General features: G+C 38.3%; 1 protein-coding gene and 1 long non-coding RNA gene across 2 annotated transcripts in view; one reads left to right on the top strand and one right to left on the bottom strand.

Annotated features, from left to right (window-relative positions):
- The window catches only part of LOC110568472 (uncharacterized), a 140,082-nt gene that overhangs the window by 4,415 nt on the left and 112,252 nt on the right, over positions 1-23,415 (bottom strand). The window contains exon 2 of the long non-coding RNA XR_002478753.2: positions 15,982-16,080. This is a non-coding gene — a long non-coding RNA (uncharacterized LOC110568472). The remainder of the gene's footprint in view (positions 1-15,981; positions 16,081-23,415) is intronic.
- On the top strand, positions 12,683-13,307 carry LOC105722488 (iron-sulfur cluster assembly 1 homolog, mitochondrial-like). Its single transcript, XM_064375760.1, has one exon. The coding sequence runs from the start codon at positions 12,698-12,700 to the stop codon at positions 13,082-13,084; it is 387 nt and encodes a 128-aa protein (XP_064231830.1). The 5' UTR covers positions 12,683-12,697; the 3' UTR covers positions 13,085-13,307.

The following is a 23,415-nucleotide window of genomic DNA, read 5'->3' as shown; positions in this document are numbered from 1 at the left end:
TGCTGCATTCCACAGGGAGAATATTCAGGAGAGACCTTCCGGAGAGTTTGGTTAAAGGTTAAAGGTTAGTTAAACTGGAAACACCCTATTGTTGTTAAAGAAGTGTCATCAACTTTTCACTACCTGAGGGGGGGAATCTGGAGTATGTTTTATTTGCTTTTTCCATTGGTTTCTATGACATAATTAGGGCAGCATCTGCAGGGGGATGGGTCCCCAAGGTTAAGGAACCCCTCACTCATCTTTATCTCAGCCAGGAGCATGCATACTTCCTGAGGTGGGGAGATCTCTCCTTCCAATGGATATTGTTCCACCTACCACCTAGAGTTTTTTAAAGCATTAAACAAAATATTACAAATAAGGAAGCTAGGACATAGTATGCCTTCAAGTAAAGTATTAGGTCCTTTCTTCTAGGTTGGAAAGTTCTTTCCTAAACTGATCTCAATTCAACCTCTGTCTTGCACTCAGATTGGTTCTCACTCCACCTTCTGAGTCAGCACGAAGCAAGCACACTTCTCTACATGACAACTCTTGATGTGTTTGAGATAGCTGCCTTCAGTCTCTTCATCTCCAGCCATATTTCATGCTCCTCAGTCACTATCTCAAGCAAGGCCTGTTCTGAAAAGCCCAGCTAAAATAGACCTTCCTTTGCAGTTATTCTACAATCGCCTTGTTTCCTTCAAGCACTTTCCACCATCTGAAATTTTCTTGCTCATGTATTTGTTTATTTCCTTATTGTTGATGATAATAGGCTCTTTGAGGGCAGGGATCCTGTGTGTTTTATTCACTACTGTTTTTATGCCTAAAACTGTGACTGGAAAGCACTCAATAAATATTTGTTGGTTATTTGTTGAATGAGTAAATGAACAAGACTGAAACCGAAGTCTTTCAGCCATTCCTTGTAAAATTGGACTCCATTCTGTTTCCTTGGCTCAGGTAACCAGGTAGCTCTATCTTGTAGATGGCAATGAAGGGTAAGGGAGCAAAATCAGAGCAAGAAGCATCTGCTCTTCACTTCTCGTTCTTCTTCCTTTCAATGCAGTGTGATACTGAGAATAGCAAAGGCTGTAAAAATTCAGATCTGATATCTGCTTTTTTTTTTTTGAGACGGAGTTGTGCTCTTGTTACCCAGGCTGGAGTGCAATGGCATGGGCTCACCGCAACCTCCACCTCCTGGGTTCAAGAAATTCTCCTGCCTCAGCCTCCCAAGTAGCTGGGACTACAGGCACGTGCCACCATGCCCAGCTAATTTTTGTATTTTTAGTAGAGACGGGGTTTCACCATGTTGACCAGGATGGTATCGATCTCTTGATCTTGTGCTCCACCCACCTCAGCCTCCCAAAGTGCTGGGATTATAGGAGTGAGCCACCACGCCCCACCTCTGCTGATATTTTACTGTGTGACTTTGGAAAAGTCTCTCAACCTTTCTGAGCTTGTTTTCTCATATAGTGTGGTGGTTAATATTGAGTGTCAACTTGATATTAGGATTGAAGGATGCCAAGTATTGGTTTATATTGAGTGTCAACTTGATTAGGATTGAAGGATGCAAAGTATTGGTTTTGGGTGTGTCTGTAAGGGTGTTGACAAAGGAGATTAACATTTGAGTCAGTGGGCTGGGAGAGGCAGACTCAGCCTTAATCTAATCAGCTGCCATCGCATAAAGCAGAAAGAAGAAGGAAGAGCAGACTTGCTGAGTCTTCCAGCCTTCATCTTCCTCCCATGCTGGATGCTTCCTGCCCTCAAACATCGGACTCCAAATTCTTCAGCTTTTAGACTCTTGGACTTACTCCAATGGTTTGCTAGGTGCTCTCGGGCCTTCTGCCACAGACTGAAGGCTGTCCTCTTGGCTTCCCTATTTTTGAGGCTTTGGGACCAGACTGATCCACTACTGGCTTCCTTGCTCCTCAACTTGCTGATGGCGTATCATGAGACTTCACCTTGTGATCATGTGCATTGATTCTCCTTAATAAACTCCCTTTCATATATCCACATATTTTATTAGTTCTGTCCTTCTAGAGAGCCCTGACTAATACATATAAAAAATCTAGAAGTCAGACAACTTGCTCTGGAAGGTGCTCTGGGGCTAGAAGTTCTGTCGATGGAAATAAAAATGCCAAAAAGGAGCCCCAGTGTGGCTAAACTGCACTTATGATCTGGTCATTTTTCCATAGCAAAGTATCAGTGGCTCCCAAACCCAGATGTATGTTCAAATCACCTAGGAAGTCTCTTTTATTAAATCAGCCTTATCAAGGTGTAATTTATATGCAATTAAATTGCACAGTTTAAATGTACAGTTATATGAGTTTTGACAAATGTATACACCCATGTAACTGCCACGCCAATCAAAATATAGAATATTACTATCACACTGGAAAGTTCCCTTATGCCCCATTACAGTTGATCCACCTAATCTCCTGCCCTATACAACCATTGACCTGATTTCTATAACTATTGGTAAGTTGTACTCATTCTATCACTTTATATATGTATTATATATACACACATTTTATATACACAGATACTTTATATGTTATGTATATGTGTGTGTATATATATGCACACACACATGTACAGTGTGTACTTTTGTGTCTGGTTTCTTTTGTTCAGAATCTTGTTTCTGAGATTTGTTTATGTTGCTCCTTATATCAGGAGTTGGTTCTATTTATATAGCTGAGTAATTCTCCATCCTAGGAAGCTTCTTAAATGTAGATTTCTGTGCCCTGATGACACTCTTGACATTAGGATCTCTGAAGTCCAGAAATCTGTGAGTTTAACATACTCCAGAGCAAATTGTTATGGAGAATTTGGGCTTAGGTGGCTTTTAATTACAGGGTTTTTCTCTCAAGTTCAAATAGCTCCCACAATGCAGGTGTTTGTGGTTAACAGCAAATTGGTCACAGTTTCTGTGCAGGCCTGAGAACTCTCATTTTTTTGTTGGGCCATCTTAGCCAGATCTGTGGATTGACTTAGTTCATGAACTTCCTAGTGCCTGTAACACATCCTAGAGTGTAGGCTCTGCAAACACTCTTTCAGCTTTAAGGTAGCTGTAAATTGAATTATGGGTCCCAGTGTTTGCAGGTAAGTCTATAACCTTAATCTACGAAAGCTCACCCCTGTCATGGAAGAGTAAAGGTGTTCTGAATAGCTGTTCATTTCAACTTAGCTGCTGGAATTACTCATGACAGTTTTATGAGATGTTTTACTGTCTGGGAAAGGTTATTTTTTTCTCCTTAACAAACAGGAGAAGCATTCTTTGACTATGGTACACAAACGCCACCTTCAGGAAGGAAATATAATGTTCTTTTAGACTACAGTTCATTTTCTTATATGAAAACTTTTTAAAAAGTCTTGAGTTTAACATGCAGTTTTTAAATAAACTTTATTTCAGATTTTAAAAATAGACTTTCACTTTTAGGTTCAGAGCAAAATTGAGTGGAAGGTACAGAGATTTCCATATCCTCCCTGTGCCTTCATATACAAAACCTCCTCCACTGTCACTATCCCTCATCAGAGTGTCACATTTGTTACAATCAATGAACCCACATCATTATCTCTCAGAGACTATAGTTTCACTAGAGTTAACTCTTAACGTACATTCTGTGGGTTCTATAAATGTATAATGACATGTGTAATATCATACTGACAGGTTCACTGCCTGATATGGTTTGACTGTGTCCCCACCCAAATCTCATCTTGAATTCCCAGGTGTTGTGGGAAAGACCTGGTGGGAGGTAATTGAGTTACGGGGGCAGGTCTTTCCTGTGCTGTTCTTGTGATAATGAATAAGTCTCATGAAGTCTGACGACCATATAATGAGGAGTTTCCCTGCACAAGCTCTTCTCTTTGCCTGCTGCCATCCACATGAGACATGACTTGCTTCTCCTTGCCTTCCACCATGATTGTGAGGCTTCCTCAGCCAGGTGGAACTGTAAGTCCATTAAACATATTTCTTTTGTAAACTGCCCAGTCTTGGTATGTCTTTATCAGTGGTGTGATAACAGACTAATGCAGTGCCCTAAAAATCCTCTCTGCTCTGCCTGTTCACACCTCTGTCTTCCCTAACTCCTGCTAACCACTGATCCTTTTACTATCTCTATAGCTTTGCCTTTTTCAGAATGCATGCATTTAATAGTTGGAATCATACATTATGTAGCCTTTTCAGACTGGCTTTTATCAATCAATATGCATTTATCATTCTCCTAGGCCTTTTCACGGTTTGATATCTTATTTTTTTTTTTTAGTACTTAATAATAGACCACCATTTATGTATCCATTCACTTACCAGAGGCTATCTTGGTTGCTTCTAAGTTTTGGCAATTATTAATAAAGCTACTGTAAACATTCATGTACAGGTTTTTGGGAAAACACATTAAGTTTTCAACTTCTTTGAGTTAATACCAAGGATCATGATTACTGAATTGCATAGTGAGAATATGTTTAGTTTAGTGAGAAACTATCAAACTGTCTTCCAAAATGGTTGTACTATTTTGCATTCCCATTAACAATGAATGAGAGATCCTCTCGCATGACATTCTTGCTGACATTTGGTGGTTGTTGGTGTTTTGCATTTTGGCTATTTTAGTAAGTGTGATATCACTGTTGTTTTAATTTGCAGTTCCCTAATGACATACTACGTGCAGCATCTTTTCATATGCTTCTTTGTCATCTGTATATCTTCTTTGTTGTATCCGTTCAGGTCTGTTGTCCATTTTTAAATTCCTAGAAAAATTCCTTTTCTAGGAATTTTTATTGTTGAGTTTTAAGAATTCTGTGTATATTTTGGATATTAGTCCTTTATCTGCAGGTATTTTGTAAATATTTTCTTCAAAACTATGGCTTGCTTTCTCATTCCCTTGACAGTGTCTTTTGAAAAGCAGAAGTCTTTAATTTTAATAAAGTCGAATTTATCAGTTATTTCCTTCATGGACTGTACCTTTTTATGTATCTAAAAAGTCATCACCAAGGTAATCAAGATTTTCTTCTATGTTATCTTCTAGGAGTTTTGTAGTTTTGCATTTTGCATTTAGGTCTGTGATTCATTTTGAATTTATTTTTGTGAAGGGTGGGAGGTCTATGTCTACATCCTTTTTATTCCTTGTGAATGTTCAGTTGTTCAACTCTTTGTCGAAGATACCCTTTGTTCCTTTGTATTGTCTTTCTGGGCTCTGTCTTCTGCTGTATGGCTCTGTTTACCCTTTCCTCAATACCCCAATGTCTTAATTACTCTAACTTTATAGTAAGTCTTAAAATCTGGTAGTGTCAATCTTCTGTCTTTTTATTTCCTCCAATTTTTTTTTTTTTTTTTTTTTTTTTTTTTTGCTCTTCTGGGTCTTTTGCTTCTGCTCTGTGTCTTAAATATTTTGAAATATTACTCAAAATAGAAGCAAAGAACACTCCAGGCCACACTGAATTACGTAAACAGGTATATCAAGCATCCCTTTTATACTTCAAATGGTTTGTGGTGCTTTAAATCAATTAAATAGCAATAGCTCATGAGTAATTTCACACTCAAATCCAGAAAACACAACTTCTACCTGGCTGGTCATTTCTTTTCTTTCTTCTTCTTTTTTTTTTTTTTTACTGTACTATTTTTTGTTTAAATTTTAAAAAAATTCTTGTGGGTACATAGTAGGTGTATATATTTATGGGTTACATGGAGTATTTTAATACAAGTATGAAATGCATAATAATCACGTTAGAATAAGTAGGGTAACCATCACTTCAATAGTTTATCCTTTGCTTTTCAAACAATCCAATTATACTATTTAATTATTTTAAAATGTACAAGTACATTGTTATTGACTATAGTCACCCTGTTGTGCTAGCAAATACTAAGTTTTATTTTTTCTTTCTAACTATTTCTGTTTTTTACCCATTAACCATCCCCTCTTGCTCCCACTCCTTCCTGAGTACCTTTCCCAGCCTCTGGTAACCATTCTTCTACTTTCAATCTCCATAAGTTCAATTATTTTAATTTTTAGCGTCCATTGGTAAGTGAGAACATGTGATGTTTGTCTTTCTGTGCCTGGCTTATTTCACTTAACATAACGAACTCCAGTTCCATTCACATTGTTGCAAATGATAGGATCTCATTCTCTTTTGTGGCTAAATAGTACTCCATTGGGTAGATGTACCACATTTTCTTTATCCATTTGTCTGTTGACATATACTTAAGTTGCTTCCAAATCCTGGCTATTGTGAATAGTGCTGCAATAAACATGACAGTGCAGATACCTCATCAATATACTGATTTCCTTTCTTTTAGGTATCTATCTAGCAGTGAGATTGCTGGATCATATGGTAGCTCTATTTTGAGTTTTTTCAAAGCACCTCCAAACTGTTCTCCATTGTGGTTGTGCTAATTTACATTCCCACCAACAGTGTATGAGGGTTCCCTTTTCTCCAAAGGATTTGTTATTGTTTGTCTTTTGATCTAAGCCATTTTAACTGGGGTGAGATGATATCTCATTGTAGCTTTGACTTGCATTTCTCTGATGATCAATGATGTTGAGCACCTTTTTGTATGCCTGTTTGCCATTTGTATGTCTTCTTTTGTGAAATGTCTATTCAGATCTTTTGCCCATTTTTAAATTAGATTATTAGATTTTTTTCCTGTAGAGTTGTTTGAGCTTCTTGAATATTCTGGTCATTAATCCCTTGTCAGGTGGGTAGTTTGCAAATGTTTTCCCCCATTCTGTGGGTTGTCACTTTACTTTGTTGATTGTTTCCATTGCTGTGCAGAAGGTTTTTAACTTGATATTATCCCTTTTGTCCATGTTTGCTTTGGTTGCCTGTACCTGTGGGTTATTGTTCAAGAAGTCTTTGTCCACTCCATTGTCTGGGAGAGTTTTCCCAATGCTTTCTTTTGGTAGTTTCATAGGTTAGAGTTTTAGATGTAAGTTGCTAATCTATTTTGTTTTGATTTTTTTATATGAGAGATAGGGGCTTACTTTAATTCTTCTGTATATGGCTATCCAGTTTTCCCAGCAGCATTTATTGAAGAGACCGACCTTTCCCTAATGTATATTCTTGGAAACTTTGTTGAAAATGAGTTCTTCATAGATGTATGGATTTATTTCTGGGTTCTCTATTCTATTCCACAGGTTTATTTGTCTTTTTTTTTTTTTTTTTTTAAGGATAACTTTTGCTCTCCTGCACAATTCTTTGTGTTTCTTTTTCTTTTTTTTTTTTTGAAAGAAAGAAAGAAAAAAAAGAATGAAGAAGAGGAAGAAAAAGGAAGAGAAAGAGAGAGAGAGAATGGGAGTATTGCTTTCTTGCCCAGGCTAGAATGCAGTTTAGTAATGGGTATTGAAAACCTCTTTTATACCAATAATTATACTTAATGATGTAGACAGGAAGGAATAAGGGAAGAAAAAAACAAGCAGCCAACCAATATTTCATTTAAACCTATGAAATGCTATGCGATTACTGAGGAGTGATTTACTTCCAATTATGTAGTCACTTTTGGAATAGGTGTGAGGTGGTAATGTATGTTTTGTGTATTTGAAGTGGAGAGTTCTATAAATGTTTATTATTTGTTCCGGGTCTGAGTTCAAGTCCTGGATGTCCTTGTTAATTTTCTGTCTCATTGATCTATAGAATCATTAGCTCTTCTTGTTAGATTGATCTTTTTGCCATTATGTAATGTCCTTCTTTGCCTCTTTTGATCTTTGTTGCTTTAAAGTCTACTTTATCAGAGGCGAGAATTGCATCTCCTGCTTTTTGTTTATTTGTTTATTTTTACTCTCTGTTTGGTTGGTAAATCTTCCTCCTTCTCTTTGTTTTGAGTCTTTGTGTATCGTTGCATGTGAGATGGGTCTGGATGCAGCATACCGATAGGTTTTGGCTTTTTATCCAATTAGAATATATATAAGTTTAATACTGGCATTTGATGCTAGCTGGCTGTTTTGCCCATTAGTTAGTGTAAATTTTTCATTGTGCTAATGCTCTTTGCTTTTTGATATATTTTTGGAAAGGCTGATATTGGTTGTTCCTTTATATGTATAGTGCTTCTTTCAGAAGCTCTTGTAAAGCAGGCCTGATGGTGGTGAAGTCTCTAAGTACTTGTTTGTTCGCAAAAGATTTAATTTTTCCTTCGCTTATAAAGCTTAGTTTGGCTGGATATGAAATTCTGGGTTGAAAGTTCTTTTCTTTAAGGATGTTAAATATTGGTCCCCACTCTTTTCTGGCTTGTAGGGTTTCTGCTGAGAGATCTGCTGTAAGTCTGATAGGTTTCCCTTTATGAGTAACCTGACCTTTCTCTCTGGCTGCCCTTAGTATTTTCTCCTTCATTTCAACCCTAATAAATCTGGCAATTATGTGCCTTGGGGTTGGTCTTCTTGAAGAATATCTTTGTGGTGTTCTCTGTATTACCTGGAGTTGAATATTACCCTGCCTTGCTAGGTTGGGAAAGTTTTCCTGAATGATATCCTGAAGAGTATTTTCCAACTTGGATTCATTCTCTTCATCACATTCAGGTACACCTATCAAATGTAAATTAGGTCTTTTCACATAGTCCCATATTTCCTGGAGACTTTGCTCATTCCTTTTCATCCTTTTTTCTCCATTCTTGTCTTCTCATTTCATTTCACTGAGCTGGTCCTCGACTTCTGATATCCTTTCTTCTGCTTGATCAATTTGACTGTTTAAACTTGTGCATACTTCGCCAAGTTCTCGTGTTGTGTTTTTCAGCTCCATCAATTCACTTATATTCTTCTCTAAATTGTCCATTCTCGTTAACAGTTCGTCAAACCTTTTTTCAAGGTTCTTAGTTTCTTTGCATTGGGTTAGAACAAGTTCTAAGTTCTTTTAATTCACAGAAGTTTCTTATCACCCACGTTTTGAAATCTGCTTCTGTTATTGGAACACACTCGTTCTCCATTAAGCCTTGTTCTGTTACTGATGAGGAATTGTGATCCCCTGTAGAGGGAGAGGCATTCTGATTTTGAGTATTCTCTGCCTTTTTAGTCTGGTTTCTTCCCTTCATTATATATTTATCCCTCTGTCGTCTTTGTAATTACCGACTTTCTAACTAGGTCTCTGAGCGGACGTCACTTGTTGATTACCAGCGCTGAAATCTGAGCAATCCACTGCGCTGGCCAAAACAGCGGTGTTAAGATTGATGATGTTTTTCTGCCCAGGAATCTCCGGACTCTGCACCAAGAACTGCCGCACTAAGGCACCAGCAAAACCGCTGCGCCGGCCACAAGAGTCGCCCTGGCGACCTGTGGGGCTCCTCCGCTGGGAATCTCTTGGTCCGTGAGCAACAAATATTCATCTGAAAGTGTGGCATCCTCTCGTTCTCTGCGCTTTCACTGGGAGGTACAAGCCCGAGCTGCTAGTGATCAGCCATTTTGGATCTCTCTTCTATGTGTCTGTTTTTACGCCAGTGCCATGTCATTTTGGTTACTATGGCTCTGTAGTATAATTTGAAGTCAGGTAATGTTATTCCTCCAGTTTTATTCCTTTTGCTTAGGATAGCTGTCTATTCTGGATCTTTTGTGGTTTCCATATAAATTTTAAGATTTTTTTTCTAATTTTTTTGAAGAATGTTATTCGTATTTTGATAGAGATGACATTGAATTCATAGCTTGTATTTGGGGAGTGTATTAGTTTGCTCTTATGCTGCTAATGAAGACATATGTGAGACTGGGTAATTTATAAAGGAAAGAGGCTTAATTGACTCACAGTTCAGCATGGCTACAGAGGCCTCAGGAAATTATAATCATGGCAAACATGTTTTTCTTCACATGGCAGCAGCAAGAAGAAATGCAGAGTGAAGTGGAGGAAAAGCCCTTTATAAAACCATCAGATCTTGTGAGAACTCACTATCATGAGAACAGCATGGAGGTAACTGCCCCCATGATTCAATTACCTCCCACTGGATCCCTCCCATGACACATGGAGATTATGGGAACTACAATTCAAGATGAGATTTTTGTGGGGACACAGCCAAACCATATCATGTAGTATGGACATTTTAACAATAGTGATTCTTCCAATCCATAAACATGGAATATCTTTTCATTTTTTTGTGTGTCCTCTTCAATTTCTTGCAGCAATGTTTTATGGTTTTTATTGTAGAGATATTTCACTTCTTTGATTAAGTTTATTCTCAGGTACTTTATTTTATTTGTAGCTATTATAAATAGGATTACTGTCTTGATTTATTTTTCAGATTGTTCACTGTTAGTATATAAAAATGCTACTGATTTTCATATGTTGATTTTGTATCCTGCAAATTTACTGAATTTGTTTATCAGTTCTAACAGTTTTTTGGTGGAGTCCTTATGTTTTTTCAAATATAAGATCATATCATTTGTAAACAGGGATAATTTGACTTCTTCTTTTCCAGTTTGGATGCTATTTATTTCTTTCTCTTGTCTGATTGCTCTAGCTAGGATTTCCAGTACTATGTTGAATAACAGTGGTAAAAGTGGGCATCCTTGTCATGTTCCAGATGTTAGAGGAAAGGCTTTTAGTGTTTCTCCATTCAGTATGATACTAGCTGTGGGACTGTCATATATGGCTTTTATTATGTTGAGGTATGTAGTCATTTCATTTCAATCCCGTCTTTTGGATTATAAAAAAAAAAATCTATCTTAAATTAAAATAAATGTGCTGGTTTCTCTTTAGTCTATGTGCTATTAAATAAATCCTTTTTTAATTGGCTACAATTAAGTATTATGAATTCTACCACTATAGTTTACCTTTTGTTCACAGTTAGTTTCATGATGGTTTCAACCATTTATCATATCTTTCAACATCTTTTATGTGGCTAATACTGTCATAAAAATACAAAAGAGTATAAGTTACAGCTTCATCCTTCCAGGAACTTAGAGATCCACTGGGAAGTCAAGAGAGACATTGAGAATAGCCAAGGGACATTGCAAAGCAGAGTGAGATTAATCACCAAAATGAATAATGCTGATTATAAGTGCAAAAGAAGGTCTGGGAAATGGCAGAGCAGTGTGGTTTGGAGGTATTGGGGAAGGTCATAGAGAGAAGCTAGTAAAGAGATTGGTCCTCATGGAGTAGGCTGAATTTGCAGCTGTGTGAAAGGAAGAGGAAAAGTAATTTCTTCTGGTCAGCATGAGGAATAACTTGGAGCTGGGAATAAGCATGGTGTGAGTAAGAAGAGCATGAGCAGAGCATGAAAGGAATGGTCATAGGGGCTCAGATGAATGTGGCAATCTCTCCTTAAGGTGTGGCTTTTTGTGGTTTTATTTCCTATAATGATAAAGGAAGGAATTTTTTTTTACATTTTTATAAAACAAGCCAGAACTGTGATTTAGTTTCATATGATATGTAGCTCATTATAAATAATTGTAGCTATCAGAAATAGAACAAAATGATTAAATTGCCTTCCCTCAGGAAGTTGGGATATGGGATAGCCTTTCCTTCTTTCCTATTACATTTTTGGAAGATAGTAAGAGAGCTGGCCTGGCTAGAAAGTGGACTGCTGCATCATATGTAGGATGGAGGCCGGTCCTACATCCCATTAATAATAACTGTTTTTCACTACTCCAGTTTCTTCTGGGAATCTTTTTGCCCACCCACAAAAATAAGGAACTATTGCAGAGCATGCAAGCCCTTTCCTATTGTTATAAAGACAGAATTGGTTGCTGCACCCATAGAGAAATGTCTAGTGTGCTAAATATGAATACTTTTGAATTTCCTGCTGCTTTCAGTTGAGTCTCAGTTCTCCACATGTCTGCTCACTGAAAATGTACTGCATATGTGGTTTATCATTATCAGGTTTTAATGCTAGTAAGGAAGCCTGCATTGTAGGTCCTTGTGGTATTAATGCCAGAGGTTGCCTCTGCTACCAGTCTATGGAGTAAGATGGTAGCATGCAATATTAATGGTGCTCTCTGGGGTTGTAGGACACAGATCATCTCTGTAGTTCCCAGCCTACTCTGGAGAAATTTAAAAGTATCAGCATCAGTTACAAAAGCTATACGAAAGTTTCAATCTCAACTTCCAAAACCACTGTCCTTTTTCATTAAACAGCACAAGTGTATTTCTCTCTCTTCAGCACTGAGCACTTATGAAATTTCCCACTGTGAAAGATAATATTAATAGTTTGTATATATATTCTCTTGAAAAGCTTTCTCATTATTGTGAATTAAGAATGCCATTCATTTATTATTCTTCAAGACAGTTAACAAGTGTTTATGGAACACTCACTTTGCAAAAAGCCCATGCTTAGTAATGAGAGCACATTGGATAGCAAAACAGATAGTCATTACTCCCAGGGCATTTAGAGTTTAATAGGAAAGGCAAAAAATACACCACAGCAATAAAATGCAACAAGTGTTCATATGGGAGGAATACAAGGTGAGGACATATCAAAAACCTATTCTGATGGATAAATGAGAAATTAGTCAGACAATGGGAAGAAGAAGAATGCCACAGAGAGAGGAATATCAGTATTCCTCGCTCTGTAGCAGAGGACCAGAATTGCTGGAGCACAGAATGTGGGAGAAAGGGGTACAAGCGAAGACCAGACAGAGGAGCAGGGGTCTAATGACGATGGCCTCTGTGAGTCTTCTGGAGGAGTGTGAATTTTATCAAAAGGGCAATAGGAAGTCATTGAAGAATTTAAAATAGAGGAGCAGAATGTGCCCGCCGTGCCCATGGAGAGAGGCTGAGGCGGCCGAGCTTCGGCACAAGGCACCAGGGCGCCTGGACGGCGAAGATGTCGGCTTCCTTAGTCCAGGCAACTGTCTGGGCTGTGAGCAAGAGGAAGCTGAAGCTCACCTGGGCCGCTCTCGCCCTGACACCTTCAGCAGTAAACAAGATAAAGCAGCTTCTTAAAGATAAGCCTGAGCATGTAGGTGCAAAAGTTGGTGTCCGAACCAGGGGCTGTAATGGCCTTTCTTATACTCTAGAATATACAAAGACAAAAGGAGATTCTGATGAAGTTATTCAAGATGGAGTCAGAGTATTCATTGAAAAGAAAGCACAGCTAACACTTTTAGGAGCAGAAATGGACCATGTTGAAGACAAATTATCCAGTGAGTTTGTGTTCAATAACCCAAACATCAAAGGAACTTGTGGCTCTGGAGAAAGCTTTAATATTTGAAATCTCAGGACTCTTCTGGCTGTAGGTTCCAGGAAAGCTGGTGGAAGCCTTGGGACTCACTGCATAAATCATGTGACTGTCATATGCTTAATGTATGGCTGCCTTGTAAGGAAAATAAAGTGATGCATTTTGAAAATGAAGCCAATATGTTAGATCCAAAAGAAATGATATTTATATTCTCTGTAGGGGACAGAAAATGAGAAGCCATCACTGTCTTTGGATCATTTAGATCTCTTGCATCCTTTTAGAACCAGTTTTATTAAAGCTGACTTCCTGGGAAAAAAATAAAAAATAAAAAAATAAAATAAAATAGAGTAGTAAAATGTGCATATTAGAACAACGTGCCTTGTACACCCTACTGAAACACAGACACAGACAAAGGCTTGTTTACAAACACTAAGCAGCAGCAAACCTCCATATGAGTCCCAGTTCTACCACATATTCAAATAGTCATCTGTTAGCGTTATTTTTCATTTTGGATCAGAGTGAAATATGGAAAAGGAAACCATAAGCAGTATTGGTACTTACAATTCTCTGGGATTCAGAGATTTCTATGAGCCAGGATAATTTAGAATATGTCTGATGCTGGCTGGAAGTGGTGGCTCACACCTGTAATCCCAGCATTTTGGGAGGCCAAGGTGGGTGGATCAGGAGGTCAGGAGTTCGAGACCATCCTGGCCAACATGGTGAAACCTCGTCTCTACTAAAAATACAAAAAATTAGCTGGGTATGGTGGCACATGCCTGTAATCCCAGCTACTCAGGAGGCTGAGGCAGGAGAATCACTTGAATCCGGGAGATGGAGGTTGCAGTGAGCCAAGATCGCACCACTGCACTCCAGCCTGGGCAACAAGAGCGAGACCCTGTCTCAAAAGAAAAAAGAAAAGAAAAGACTGATGTTTCAAAATCATGAAGGAAACTGTTTTTATAGTGTCCAGATCAAAAAGAGTGAAAGGAAACAGCCATAATATTGCCAGTGGTTATCTCTATTATGAGTGATTTTGTTACATTCTTTATATTTTTTGGTAGTTTCCAGATTTCTGTGTTGTTTTTATAATTGGAGAAAACATTACCTTCATTTTGAGTATAATAATAGAAATGAAGTTAAACTTTCCAGAATTTTTCTTCTTTCTTTTATTGTTTTATCATCAAAATTTCATGTTTGCATATCCTCAAGGTCATGGAGGCCATGTTTAGATTCATTATTCACTACGCAGGATCCTGAGACTCTAGAGGAAAAATCCTGAGAGGCCAGACTCACACAGAGGTGATAAATTCCAGTTCACCATTGATTTTCATAGAAGCGGACTTCCTTCAGTCTCTTCTTACCCTAAGCAGCATTAATAAGGAAATTCATGTCTTCTTTCGAATTTAATGTTTAGCCCTAGCCTGCCGCTGAAGCAGCCTCCTGCAACTGACACAGCTTTCCTTCTAAAATCTTATTTTCTGAATTATCTCAGAAAACATACTTAGAGGAGGTGGTAAGGGATGGGCCATTGTCAGATGTGCAACTTACTGGAATGACCTGGATGACTTGGTAAAGGCCTTACTTGATAGTAGTGATGGGGCCTTCATTTTACCAGAGAGGAAAATGAGACCCAGAGAAGTTACACAACTTGACTAAGGAATGGAGCTAATTAGTGGCATAACTGAGTCTAGCTCACATTTTCCTACTCCTAAAATATTGTTCTCCCTCCATTATATTGCCTGCACATTAATGGTGACCACCTGGGGAGGAGGTTTTCGTAGGGGTAGGATGACAGGCTAGTGGTCTGATAACAGGGGCCAAAAGGACTAGGGAAGTGGAAGGAGTGAGGATGGAAATCAGCAGGGTAGGGGGATAGGTGCCAACCTCAGGGCAAGGTTCAAACAATGCAGTCTAATCCCAACCGGGCCAGCAAGCTGTCTTTGATTGGTCCATCCGGCTGAGTTCTCCAAGCTGTAGTGCCTGCACTGCACCCAGCTGGCAGGATACAAACCATTTGAAAAATATCCGGAAATTGCTACACACCAGGGAGCATCTGTGAAAAATACTGTCCACAAATGAGCTGGCAGGGGCTCAAGGACTGCCAAGTCACCCCGCTCTGGCGGGTTTGTCTGGAGTAGTTCCGGAGTTGTTTCCCAGATGGGCTACTCGGCTGCTGTAACTGCTTGGGCCTGATGGGACAGTTTTTGCAGAATGTTTCTCTAATGCAGAAGATACGTTCTTGAAAATCTATGGGTATATCACAATCTCTTACCTAGAATCATGTTTTTCAAATGTATTCATGAATAATCCTGTGGTGATTCTCTACAGTTCTTCCTCCAAAGTGAAAAATTTTTCGCAAATAATTTACTGTTTCATAAATCTGTGTTTTTGATGCAAAAACCACTCAAGGTCATCTGACTGAAGAAATTCCAGGGCACTGAGACATTCTGTGCTTTTCTATGTTGCTGCTGGGGAATGGGAAGGGTGAAGCAGAATTAGGCCCTTTTCCCAGTGGGCTGGGATCATGGGGATTGCCCCGCCCTGTTGAGAATTTGCCCAGTTTCTTATTGCAATGGCTGCTTAAGAAATCAGAGCTAGAGAAACCTAACCCAACACGTTAGCTCATCCTTTTCTGCCCAGGCTATTCCCAACATCCTTCAGTGATTTTTTCTTGTCATCTACATCCTAATGTCCCCTCCAAAGTGCTGATAATGTCCTCAACAAGATATCATGTAAATATTTTGGTTTGAGCTCTGAGTCCATGTTCTTTTATCTTGTTTGGGAATGAGACTGCCTGCTGACATCTATTGACCGGTTGCTACTTTCTCTGATCTTTTCTCCTGCTGAGTAGGATCAAGCAGTTCACCAGATAAGGCTGGTCTGAGTTTTAATAAAACAGTTGAAATTAAAAGAATAAAATGTTTGCTCACCATCCGAATCAAATACAGCAGCTGTTTTGTTCATGAACTTCTTCCTTCTTAGTGACCTGTCTGGTGGCTTCTGTTTAATCAGGTGCAAGACCATAGAGGCTGAGAAGGAAAAGAAGTTGGTGACGATAGAAATAACCTCACTAACAGCAAGACCCCTGGAGAAGCTAAAAACATTCCAGGGAGCACAAACAACAGCTCTCAGAGCAGAATTCCCAAGGAGTCAGTTATGGTTTCTACAAGGGCTTTTGTCTTGCTGTTCCTGCCCCTACACATGACCCTTCAGTTCCAGTAAGTCCAGAGGCTTTCGGCAGAGAGAACTGAGTCAGAGTGTGGAAAAGAGGCTTTGGGCAGCTAAGAGGTATGAGACAGAAAGAACAAGGGGAGAGACGATTTTAAGTAGCACTTAGTGACAGAAATGGAATCTCCCTTAATTTCTTTAAAAACAAAAGTAAAAAATGGAATTTCTTTTTATTACTTTTGGTTCCCGGATGGTGTTTCTAACTGCATCTAAGTATCACCTGAGCCGTAAACCCCATAATATACATTGGGGTTTATTCAATGTATATTAAAAAATCTTTTCTTTTAATAAACAGGTTGGGAGTAGGGATGAAGGGTTATTTTATTTCAGAAATCCTTAGATACCAAGGACTCAACCCACTGAGTCTCAGTGAAAGTCCCATAGGAGACACTGAGTTTGGCAGAGACTACTTTGTCCCTTGTCAACACAGCCCTCAGATGGGTCCAAGCTAACATTAGGAGTTCATCTTCCATGTTAGCTATGCGCTCTTCAAAATAAAATCTATTGGTTGCAAAAAAAAAAAAAAAAATGGCCAATCACCTCACTCCTTTGTAAATCGCCACTGAGTTCCACTCAGAGGAATTTTGAGAACGTTTCAAGTCACAAGTGTCCACTTATGTGTTACAAGTTCCACTGACATTGCCAAGCCAGTCCTGCTAACTACAGGATCCGCCCCCCACCCTTTTTTTTTTTAAATCATGGTTTTCTATGTGATTGCTGCCAAGCTCCCTTGCTAAAACCTTTTGCTTTTCTTACATTACACAAGTATTGACAATCCCATTTCATTTAAAAATATTTCTTATTTATATGAACTGACTCTAGTTGCCATCCACCAGTATGGATTTCACTATCCACATGGCAACTGCCATGCCACTTAGACATGGCCGGCTTTAGTCCAGAGGCTCCCAAGCTCAAGTATGCATCAGAATCATTGCTGGATTGAGTGCTCATTTAAAAGTAAGGATTCCAGGTCTTATCCTAGGAATTTTGATCTAGGTGTTCGAGGGTTGGGGCCAGGAATTCACATTTTAACACAGACTTCCAGTGATTCTGATGCAGGTGGTTCCTGACTGCACTTTGAGAGAAGCTGCTAAAGGTACTTTTCACAGAGCCCATCCAGACACACTTGGTGAATCATCTACCTCCCCCAGGCCTGCAACCTGTGCTTGCTAGCGTAAGTGAACATTCACAAGGGAAAAAGCAATGGCCAGGGGATGCTGTGTTTTGATGCAGAGGAGTGCCAGGAAGGAATATCCCATTTGGGTCTAGCTCAGCATAAATTCAGAAACTTTCTGGCTAGATAAGGTACACAGTGGATGGCAAAGGATCCACAATTTAAGTATTAAAATCAGGCTTCCTTTTTTCTTCCTGCAAGCCAATTGGTCATGATGGCCTGGAAAAACAGCTACTTGGTGAGGGGTAGACATAGTGACTGTCTTCAGAAGCCAAGGGCTGATTTTGTGGAAGGGGCATTAATTATCCTATATGGCTCTACAGAAGAACAAGAAGCAGTAAGTAGAAGTTGTAGGGAAGTAGAGTCTAGATCAATAAAAGGAAGTTAACCATTGAGGCTCTTGAAAGTGTAGTGGGTTCCACTATGTGGCAGGGTACCATATTTCTGTTTCTACAATTTTGAGAGCCACAATAAAGGGGTTATGTTAGTTAACCAACCAATTTATGAATCCTACATTTATTGACATAATATGGGATAGTGGGAAGAGTCCTGGGCTTGGAATCAAACTTGGACTCAAAATCCTGGATTCCTTACTTACTGTGTGGCCATGGGAATGCAATTTAACCTTTGTAAGGTTAGTGTGATAATTGAATAGATAGCACACGTCCAGTGCCCAGTGCCGAGCAGGTGCTCATATGTATTTGCTCCCTGCTGCTTTCTTCTGTGTCTGACATTGTTCTAGCCATCAGCAAAATAAGGATGAGTAAGACCCTGTGTCTCCCAACCAGGAGCTCCCCAAATAATAGTGAGAGACAACTAGAAACACAAATACGGCATGAAATTGTAGTTGGTGTAATACAGCTCAATGTGGAAAAGCTAATGGAAGCTCAGGGTGGGGAGGGACTTCCAGCTCTCCAGGAGCTGATGCTTTCTGTCAACTCAGGCTCTTGATGCTGTCATTTGGATTCTGCTTTCCAACACTGAACAACTTCCCATCACTGGGAGATGCTAAGGGGCAAAGAGAAGTTGTGCTATAAACCAAAGGTCAAATTTCCCTTAGTTACTTGTTTCTTTGAATCCATAAGCTCAACAAATGTTTTCTGAGCACCTACTGATTCCAGGAAGCAGCTTGGAATGTGGGACTAATAGACACAATTCTTGCCCACATGAAGTCCACAGTCTATCTGGGAATACACTCAGTCTACAATACCCTAATGTCCATTTCAACCAACATATCTTCTCACTGTTCCACATTATTGTTAGATTTATCTTGGGCCAGCAAAACTCACTTTAGCCAACATGGCACTCCCTCTTCTAATGATCCTGAACTCACAATAGAACTCTTTTATTCATGGTTTAGTTCAAAAACTTTATTCTTGGAACTTTATAATAGTACTATTCAAACTCTTTGGATAACACATTTTTCTTAGTAAATAGTTTTTGAACTTACATATATATAAGCTCTTTATATGTACAGCTACTATTAACTAACTTCTCAAGGCACATTATGCACTGCAAGCAAGGTCATCTTTAGCAACAACGTTTATCAATCCACATATTAAATCGTCTTGATCATTTCAATTTTAGGACATTCAATTAATTATTAGATGTGATGAGTGGGTCATTTTTTTCTTTGTATTGTTTCTGAAAGGGTTATATTAAGAGTAAATGAGCCTCTGCCATTGTGTTTGTATAAGTTTATGAGATTGCATTATTGCAAATATTATCTTCAACCCACAGTTCCATGAAGAACTCCACTTTGTGAAGGCAAGCTTAGTTAAAACAAGATAATGCATTTGTGGAGTCACTTAACTGGGCACACAAAAACTGCGAATGTCTCAGCAGCCCCAAAGCAGAGGAAGGATGAAGGTGGCTGCCAACCCTACTGCTCTGTGAAAATTCCACAACTCCCTGGGGACACCTCATGCCTTTCATAAGATCCTGACCTGCTGATGTACAGACCTAATGCATGAGAAAAACTGATAAAGTTCGTTGGTTTTCAAATCTTAAATAAACAGAAACAGAAGTTCAATATTTTCTTTCTGCTTCCTGCTGGATGATCTTGTGCTCCCTCAGAGCATATGTCACACACTTGTAGCTGACTCTCCAGTCCATCTTGTTAAAATAAGCAGCTCCACACACAGACTGTATTCAACAGTAGCCCCCATGCTTGCCCAGGAACACCAAAGAGCATGTGTTTCTGCTGTTCCTAATGTAGAAGCATTTTAATGAATGATGGGAAATTTGCTAGTCTTTTCTTATTCCCTTTTTCAATTGCAATTCAGTGTCTAGAAACTATTACCTTACATAAAAATTAAAAACAAATTTCATAGTTTTAAAAGGCTTTTTAAAAAAACTCCACAATTTTATACCACTTCGTGGTGGTGGATAGAGGGAGGGGAGTGAAGGAAGAAGAGGCAGTTCCCTTGGCACAGTTTTGGGGTCCATTTTCATGAGAAGAAAAAGGAAAGACAAGCTTTGTACATTGATTAATATAATATCAAAACATTATTTTATATTAAAATACTCGACATTTAATTCTATACACAAGAACTGAAAATCATTATTTTAGTGAAAGAGAGATGTAGTTCTATATGTTCTTTTGTCCTCCTCTATCCCTTTTAGAATGCATCTAGAACAAGCATTCTTAATCTTTTTAGTACCATAAACCTGTTGCTGTTTGGCTGTAAACTATAGACAACTTCTCAAAATATTCTTTAAACGTGTAAAATATTAATAATATATATAGAATTTCAAAGAAAATGAATTATATTGAAATATTCAAAAGTCATAATGTTAAAATAGCAAATGTATGAAATATTAATGTATGTGCTTTATATTAATTCATTAAATAATGAGATCTAATGACAGGTCTATCAGAATTTCAAAGTAATGGTGAATGTAAACAATACTTTTTGATATATGCAATAACTATAATGTGATTTTTAAAATCTGTAATTTCTACTGTTGACAACATTACTAATACTACTACTATGGTTAGTTGTCCATATTCATAATTGAAGAAAATCCTAAATATTAAATAGCAATTCATGGAAATTAAAATGCAAGGTTTTTCCCATCTAACTTCATGTACCCCTGGCCTTCTGGAGAGTGGACCAAGTAAACTAACTTGTGAGTGTAAAAGTTACATGCTTTCCAGAAGGTGTCAGACTTGCATTTCAGAAAACTGAAATCCACTTGCTTCTCTAATCCCTGCAAACCAACAAGTCACCTGATTCACTTTCAAGATAAGTAATCTAGCAGGTGGAATCATTCAAAATTAGATAAAAAATGCTTTTTTTCAAAGAGAAACAAGGCACTTCAACAAAACAAATTTTACAAGGGCTAAGGAAGTGCTATTTAAATGAAGAAGTTTTATAGCAAAGAACAGTCTAAAGAAACAGAATTGTTTTCCAGTCTTTTCAGTATGAAGAAAGGATTTATGTTGTCAGCAAGGATAGACGTTGTGAACTTCCTGAAAACACATCACAGAAAACTTATGGCTAAAGATGGATAATTTATATCCTCATAGGAATACATACAGAGTAGGATTATAGAACAGAAGAGATACTGAAAATCCAGGCTATAAGCAGAGGCTTTTGGGTACAAAGCAGGGATTAGCCTATGGTTCCTCCTTTCATCTAAGAAATCTTCAAACTCTTCCAGAAAACAGAAGAATTTACTGAAAATCCAGTGCACTGAGTGAAAGATGCTTCCAAAAGAATTCACTGTTCTTTTATGAACTACATGGGCTTCTAACATATCTAAGGCATATATTATGAATTATTTAGTGGATTTTCTTACATGAATGGGCAATCTACAAATGGGTGGATTCTGATTATGCATATTGAATTTTGGGGAACTACTTCTCTTTCCCTCTGATTTTTGTATTATAATTTCTGACTGATCTTCATTTGGAAATGACCCCTGTAATAGTCTGCACTGTTTTTCCAACGATCTGCCCTCTCTAGAAAAGACTAATGCCAACTAATGTCAAGCTTGGCCAAGTGACTTGCTTTGCTAATGAAATCTAAGCAGCAAGTGACATACGTCAGGCTGAAGCAGAATTTTAATAGTCACTGAGTAGCTCTGCCATCAGTTTTTCTTCTTCCTCTGGCTTAGGAATGATATATGCCAGGTCAAAATGCTTCTTAAACTTGTATTATGGAAGAAAAAGACATGTGGAACATAATGGCAGCTCACTGCAGCTGAAGTAATGTAAGTAAGGAAAAAGTATTGCTTTAGGCTATTGATGTTTGGAGGTTGGTTGTTATACAGCAAAACTTAGCAAAAACTGATTAATATGAACTCTAATTCCCTCCCATTCCTGGTTCAAGTAGTTACCATTTTTCTTTTCTTCCCCTTTTTATTTATTTATTTATTTATTTATTTTTTTGAGAAGGCGTCTCCCTCTGTTGCCCAGGCTCTAGTGCAGTGGCTCGATCTTGGTTGACAGCAACCTCTGCTTCCTGGATTCAAGTGATTCTCCTGCCTCAGCCTCCCAAGTAGCTGGGATTACAGGAATGTAGCACCGCATGTGTTTTTGTGTTTTTAGTAGAGACGGGGTTTCACCATGTCGGCCAGGCTGGTGTTGAACTCAAGTGATCTGCCTGCCTTGGCCTCTTAAACTGCTGAGATTACAGGCATGAGTCACTGTGCCCAGTCTCAAGTAACCTTGTCTCTAAACAAAGAGACAAATTTATCTTGAGTGCCTCTATTTAACAACCACTCCTAAAATAAATAGGAGGGCAAAATCCTATCTTTCTCTTTCTTTTATCTTTCTGCCTTTTTGAAGTTTTATTTGCATACTTTTTTTTTTTCCTTTCCACTAAATCCCATCTGTTAGTGCCTGATTGGTTGTGGAAACTTTCTGGGTTTTTGTCAAAGAGAAAATAACGATTTCATTTGGGGACAAGTTGCTGACTCCTAGAAAAAGCTTCTAGATCTCTTAAACTGGGCAGTCACTACCTTACTCTTTTTTTCTGGTGGAATAAGTCTATCTAGAGATAGACTTTTTTCATAAAGAGACAAAATTACACTTACTATATGTTCTAAATTTCAAGGCAGTCCCTATTTCAAATATCCCATCTTATTGACTCAATGGTAAACACAAGCACACAATTTTTTCTTCTAAGAATGCTTTAAGAAAATTTATGATTTGGCCAGGTGTGGTGGCTCATGTCTGTAATCCCAGAACTTTGGGAGGCCAAGGTGGGAGGGTCACTTGAGCTCAGGAGTTTGACACCGGCCTGGCCAACATGGTGAAACTCTGTCTCTACTAAAAATACATAAAAGTTAGCCGGGCATGATGTGCATGCCTGTAGTCTTGCCTGCTCAGGAAGCTGAGGCAGGAGAATCTCTTGAACAGAGGAGGTGGAGGTTGTGGTGAGTCAAGATTGCACCACTGCACTCCAGTCTGGGTGACAGAGTGAGACTCCATCTGAAAAAAAAAAAAAAAAAAAAGAAAAGAAAAGAAAAAAAAGCATGATTCTACTGATATAAAGTTAAAAAATAGGCAAAATGAAATTATACTGTTAGGTAAGCACAGTGTTTATCTTTTGAGGAAAAAATAGAGTGGTAATTGGGAAAGGGCATGAGAGGGGCTTTGAGCAGTGGTAGTGTTTTATGTCTTATCCTGCCTGGATAGACAGATTAGTGTTTACTTTATGGTAATTTGTTCATATTTTTCATTTATGATAATTTGTATATACACTAGTGTACTTTTCTGCATGTGTATGACACTTCACAATAAAAAATTTAAAAATTATAGTAATTATAGCCAATAGTCTACTGAAAACACATGAAATTAAAAGCCTGAGAATTAACAAACTCTAACTTAGAAGACTGATTTTGTTGCGTAACAGAGAAAGACACAATCTCACCCACCCCGGCTTTCTTGGGCTAGGAATCAAGCATAGTTCTATTTAACGCTCTTTTTTTCTATACTGAGTGTTCTTGGTTT

This window comes from Aotus nancymaae, unplaced genomic scaffold, assembly GCF_030222135.1.
Source record: "Aotus nancymaae isolate 86718 unplaced genomic scaffold, 86718_ANA_hifiasm-v0.15.2.pri h1tg000014l, whole genome shotgun sequence".
NCBI classification, from domain to species: Eukaryota; Metazoa; Chordata; class Mammalia; order Primates; family Aotidae; genus Aotus; species Aotus nancymaae.
Note: the sequence above shows the minus strand (reverse complement) of the source record. Positions and strands in the feature narration are given on the sequence as shown.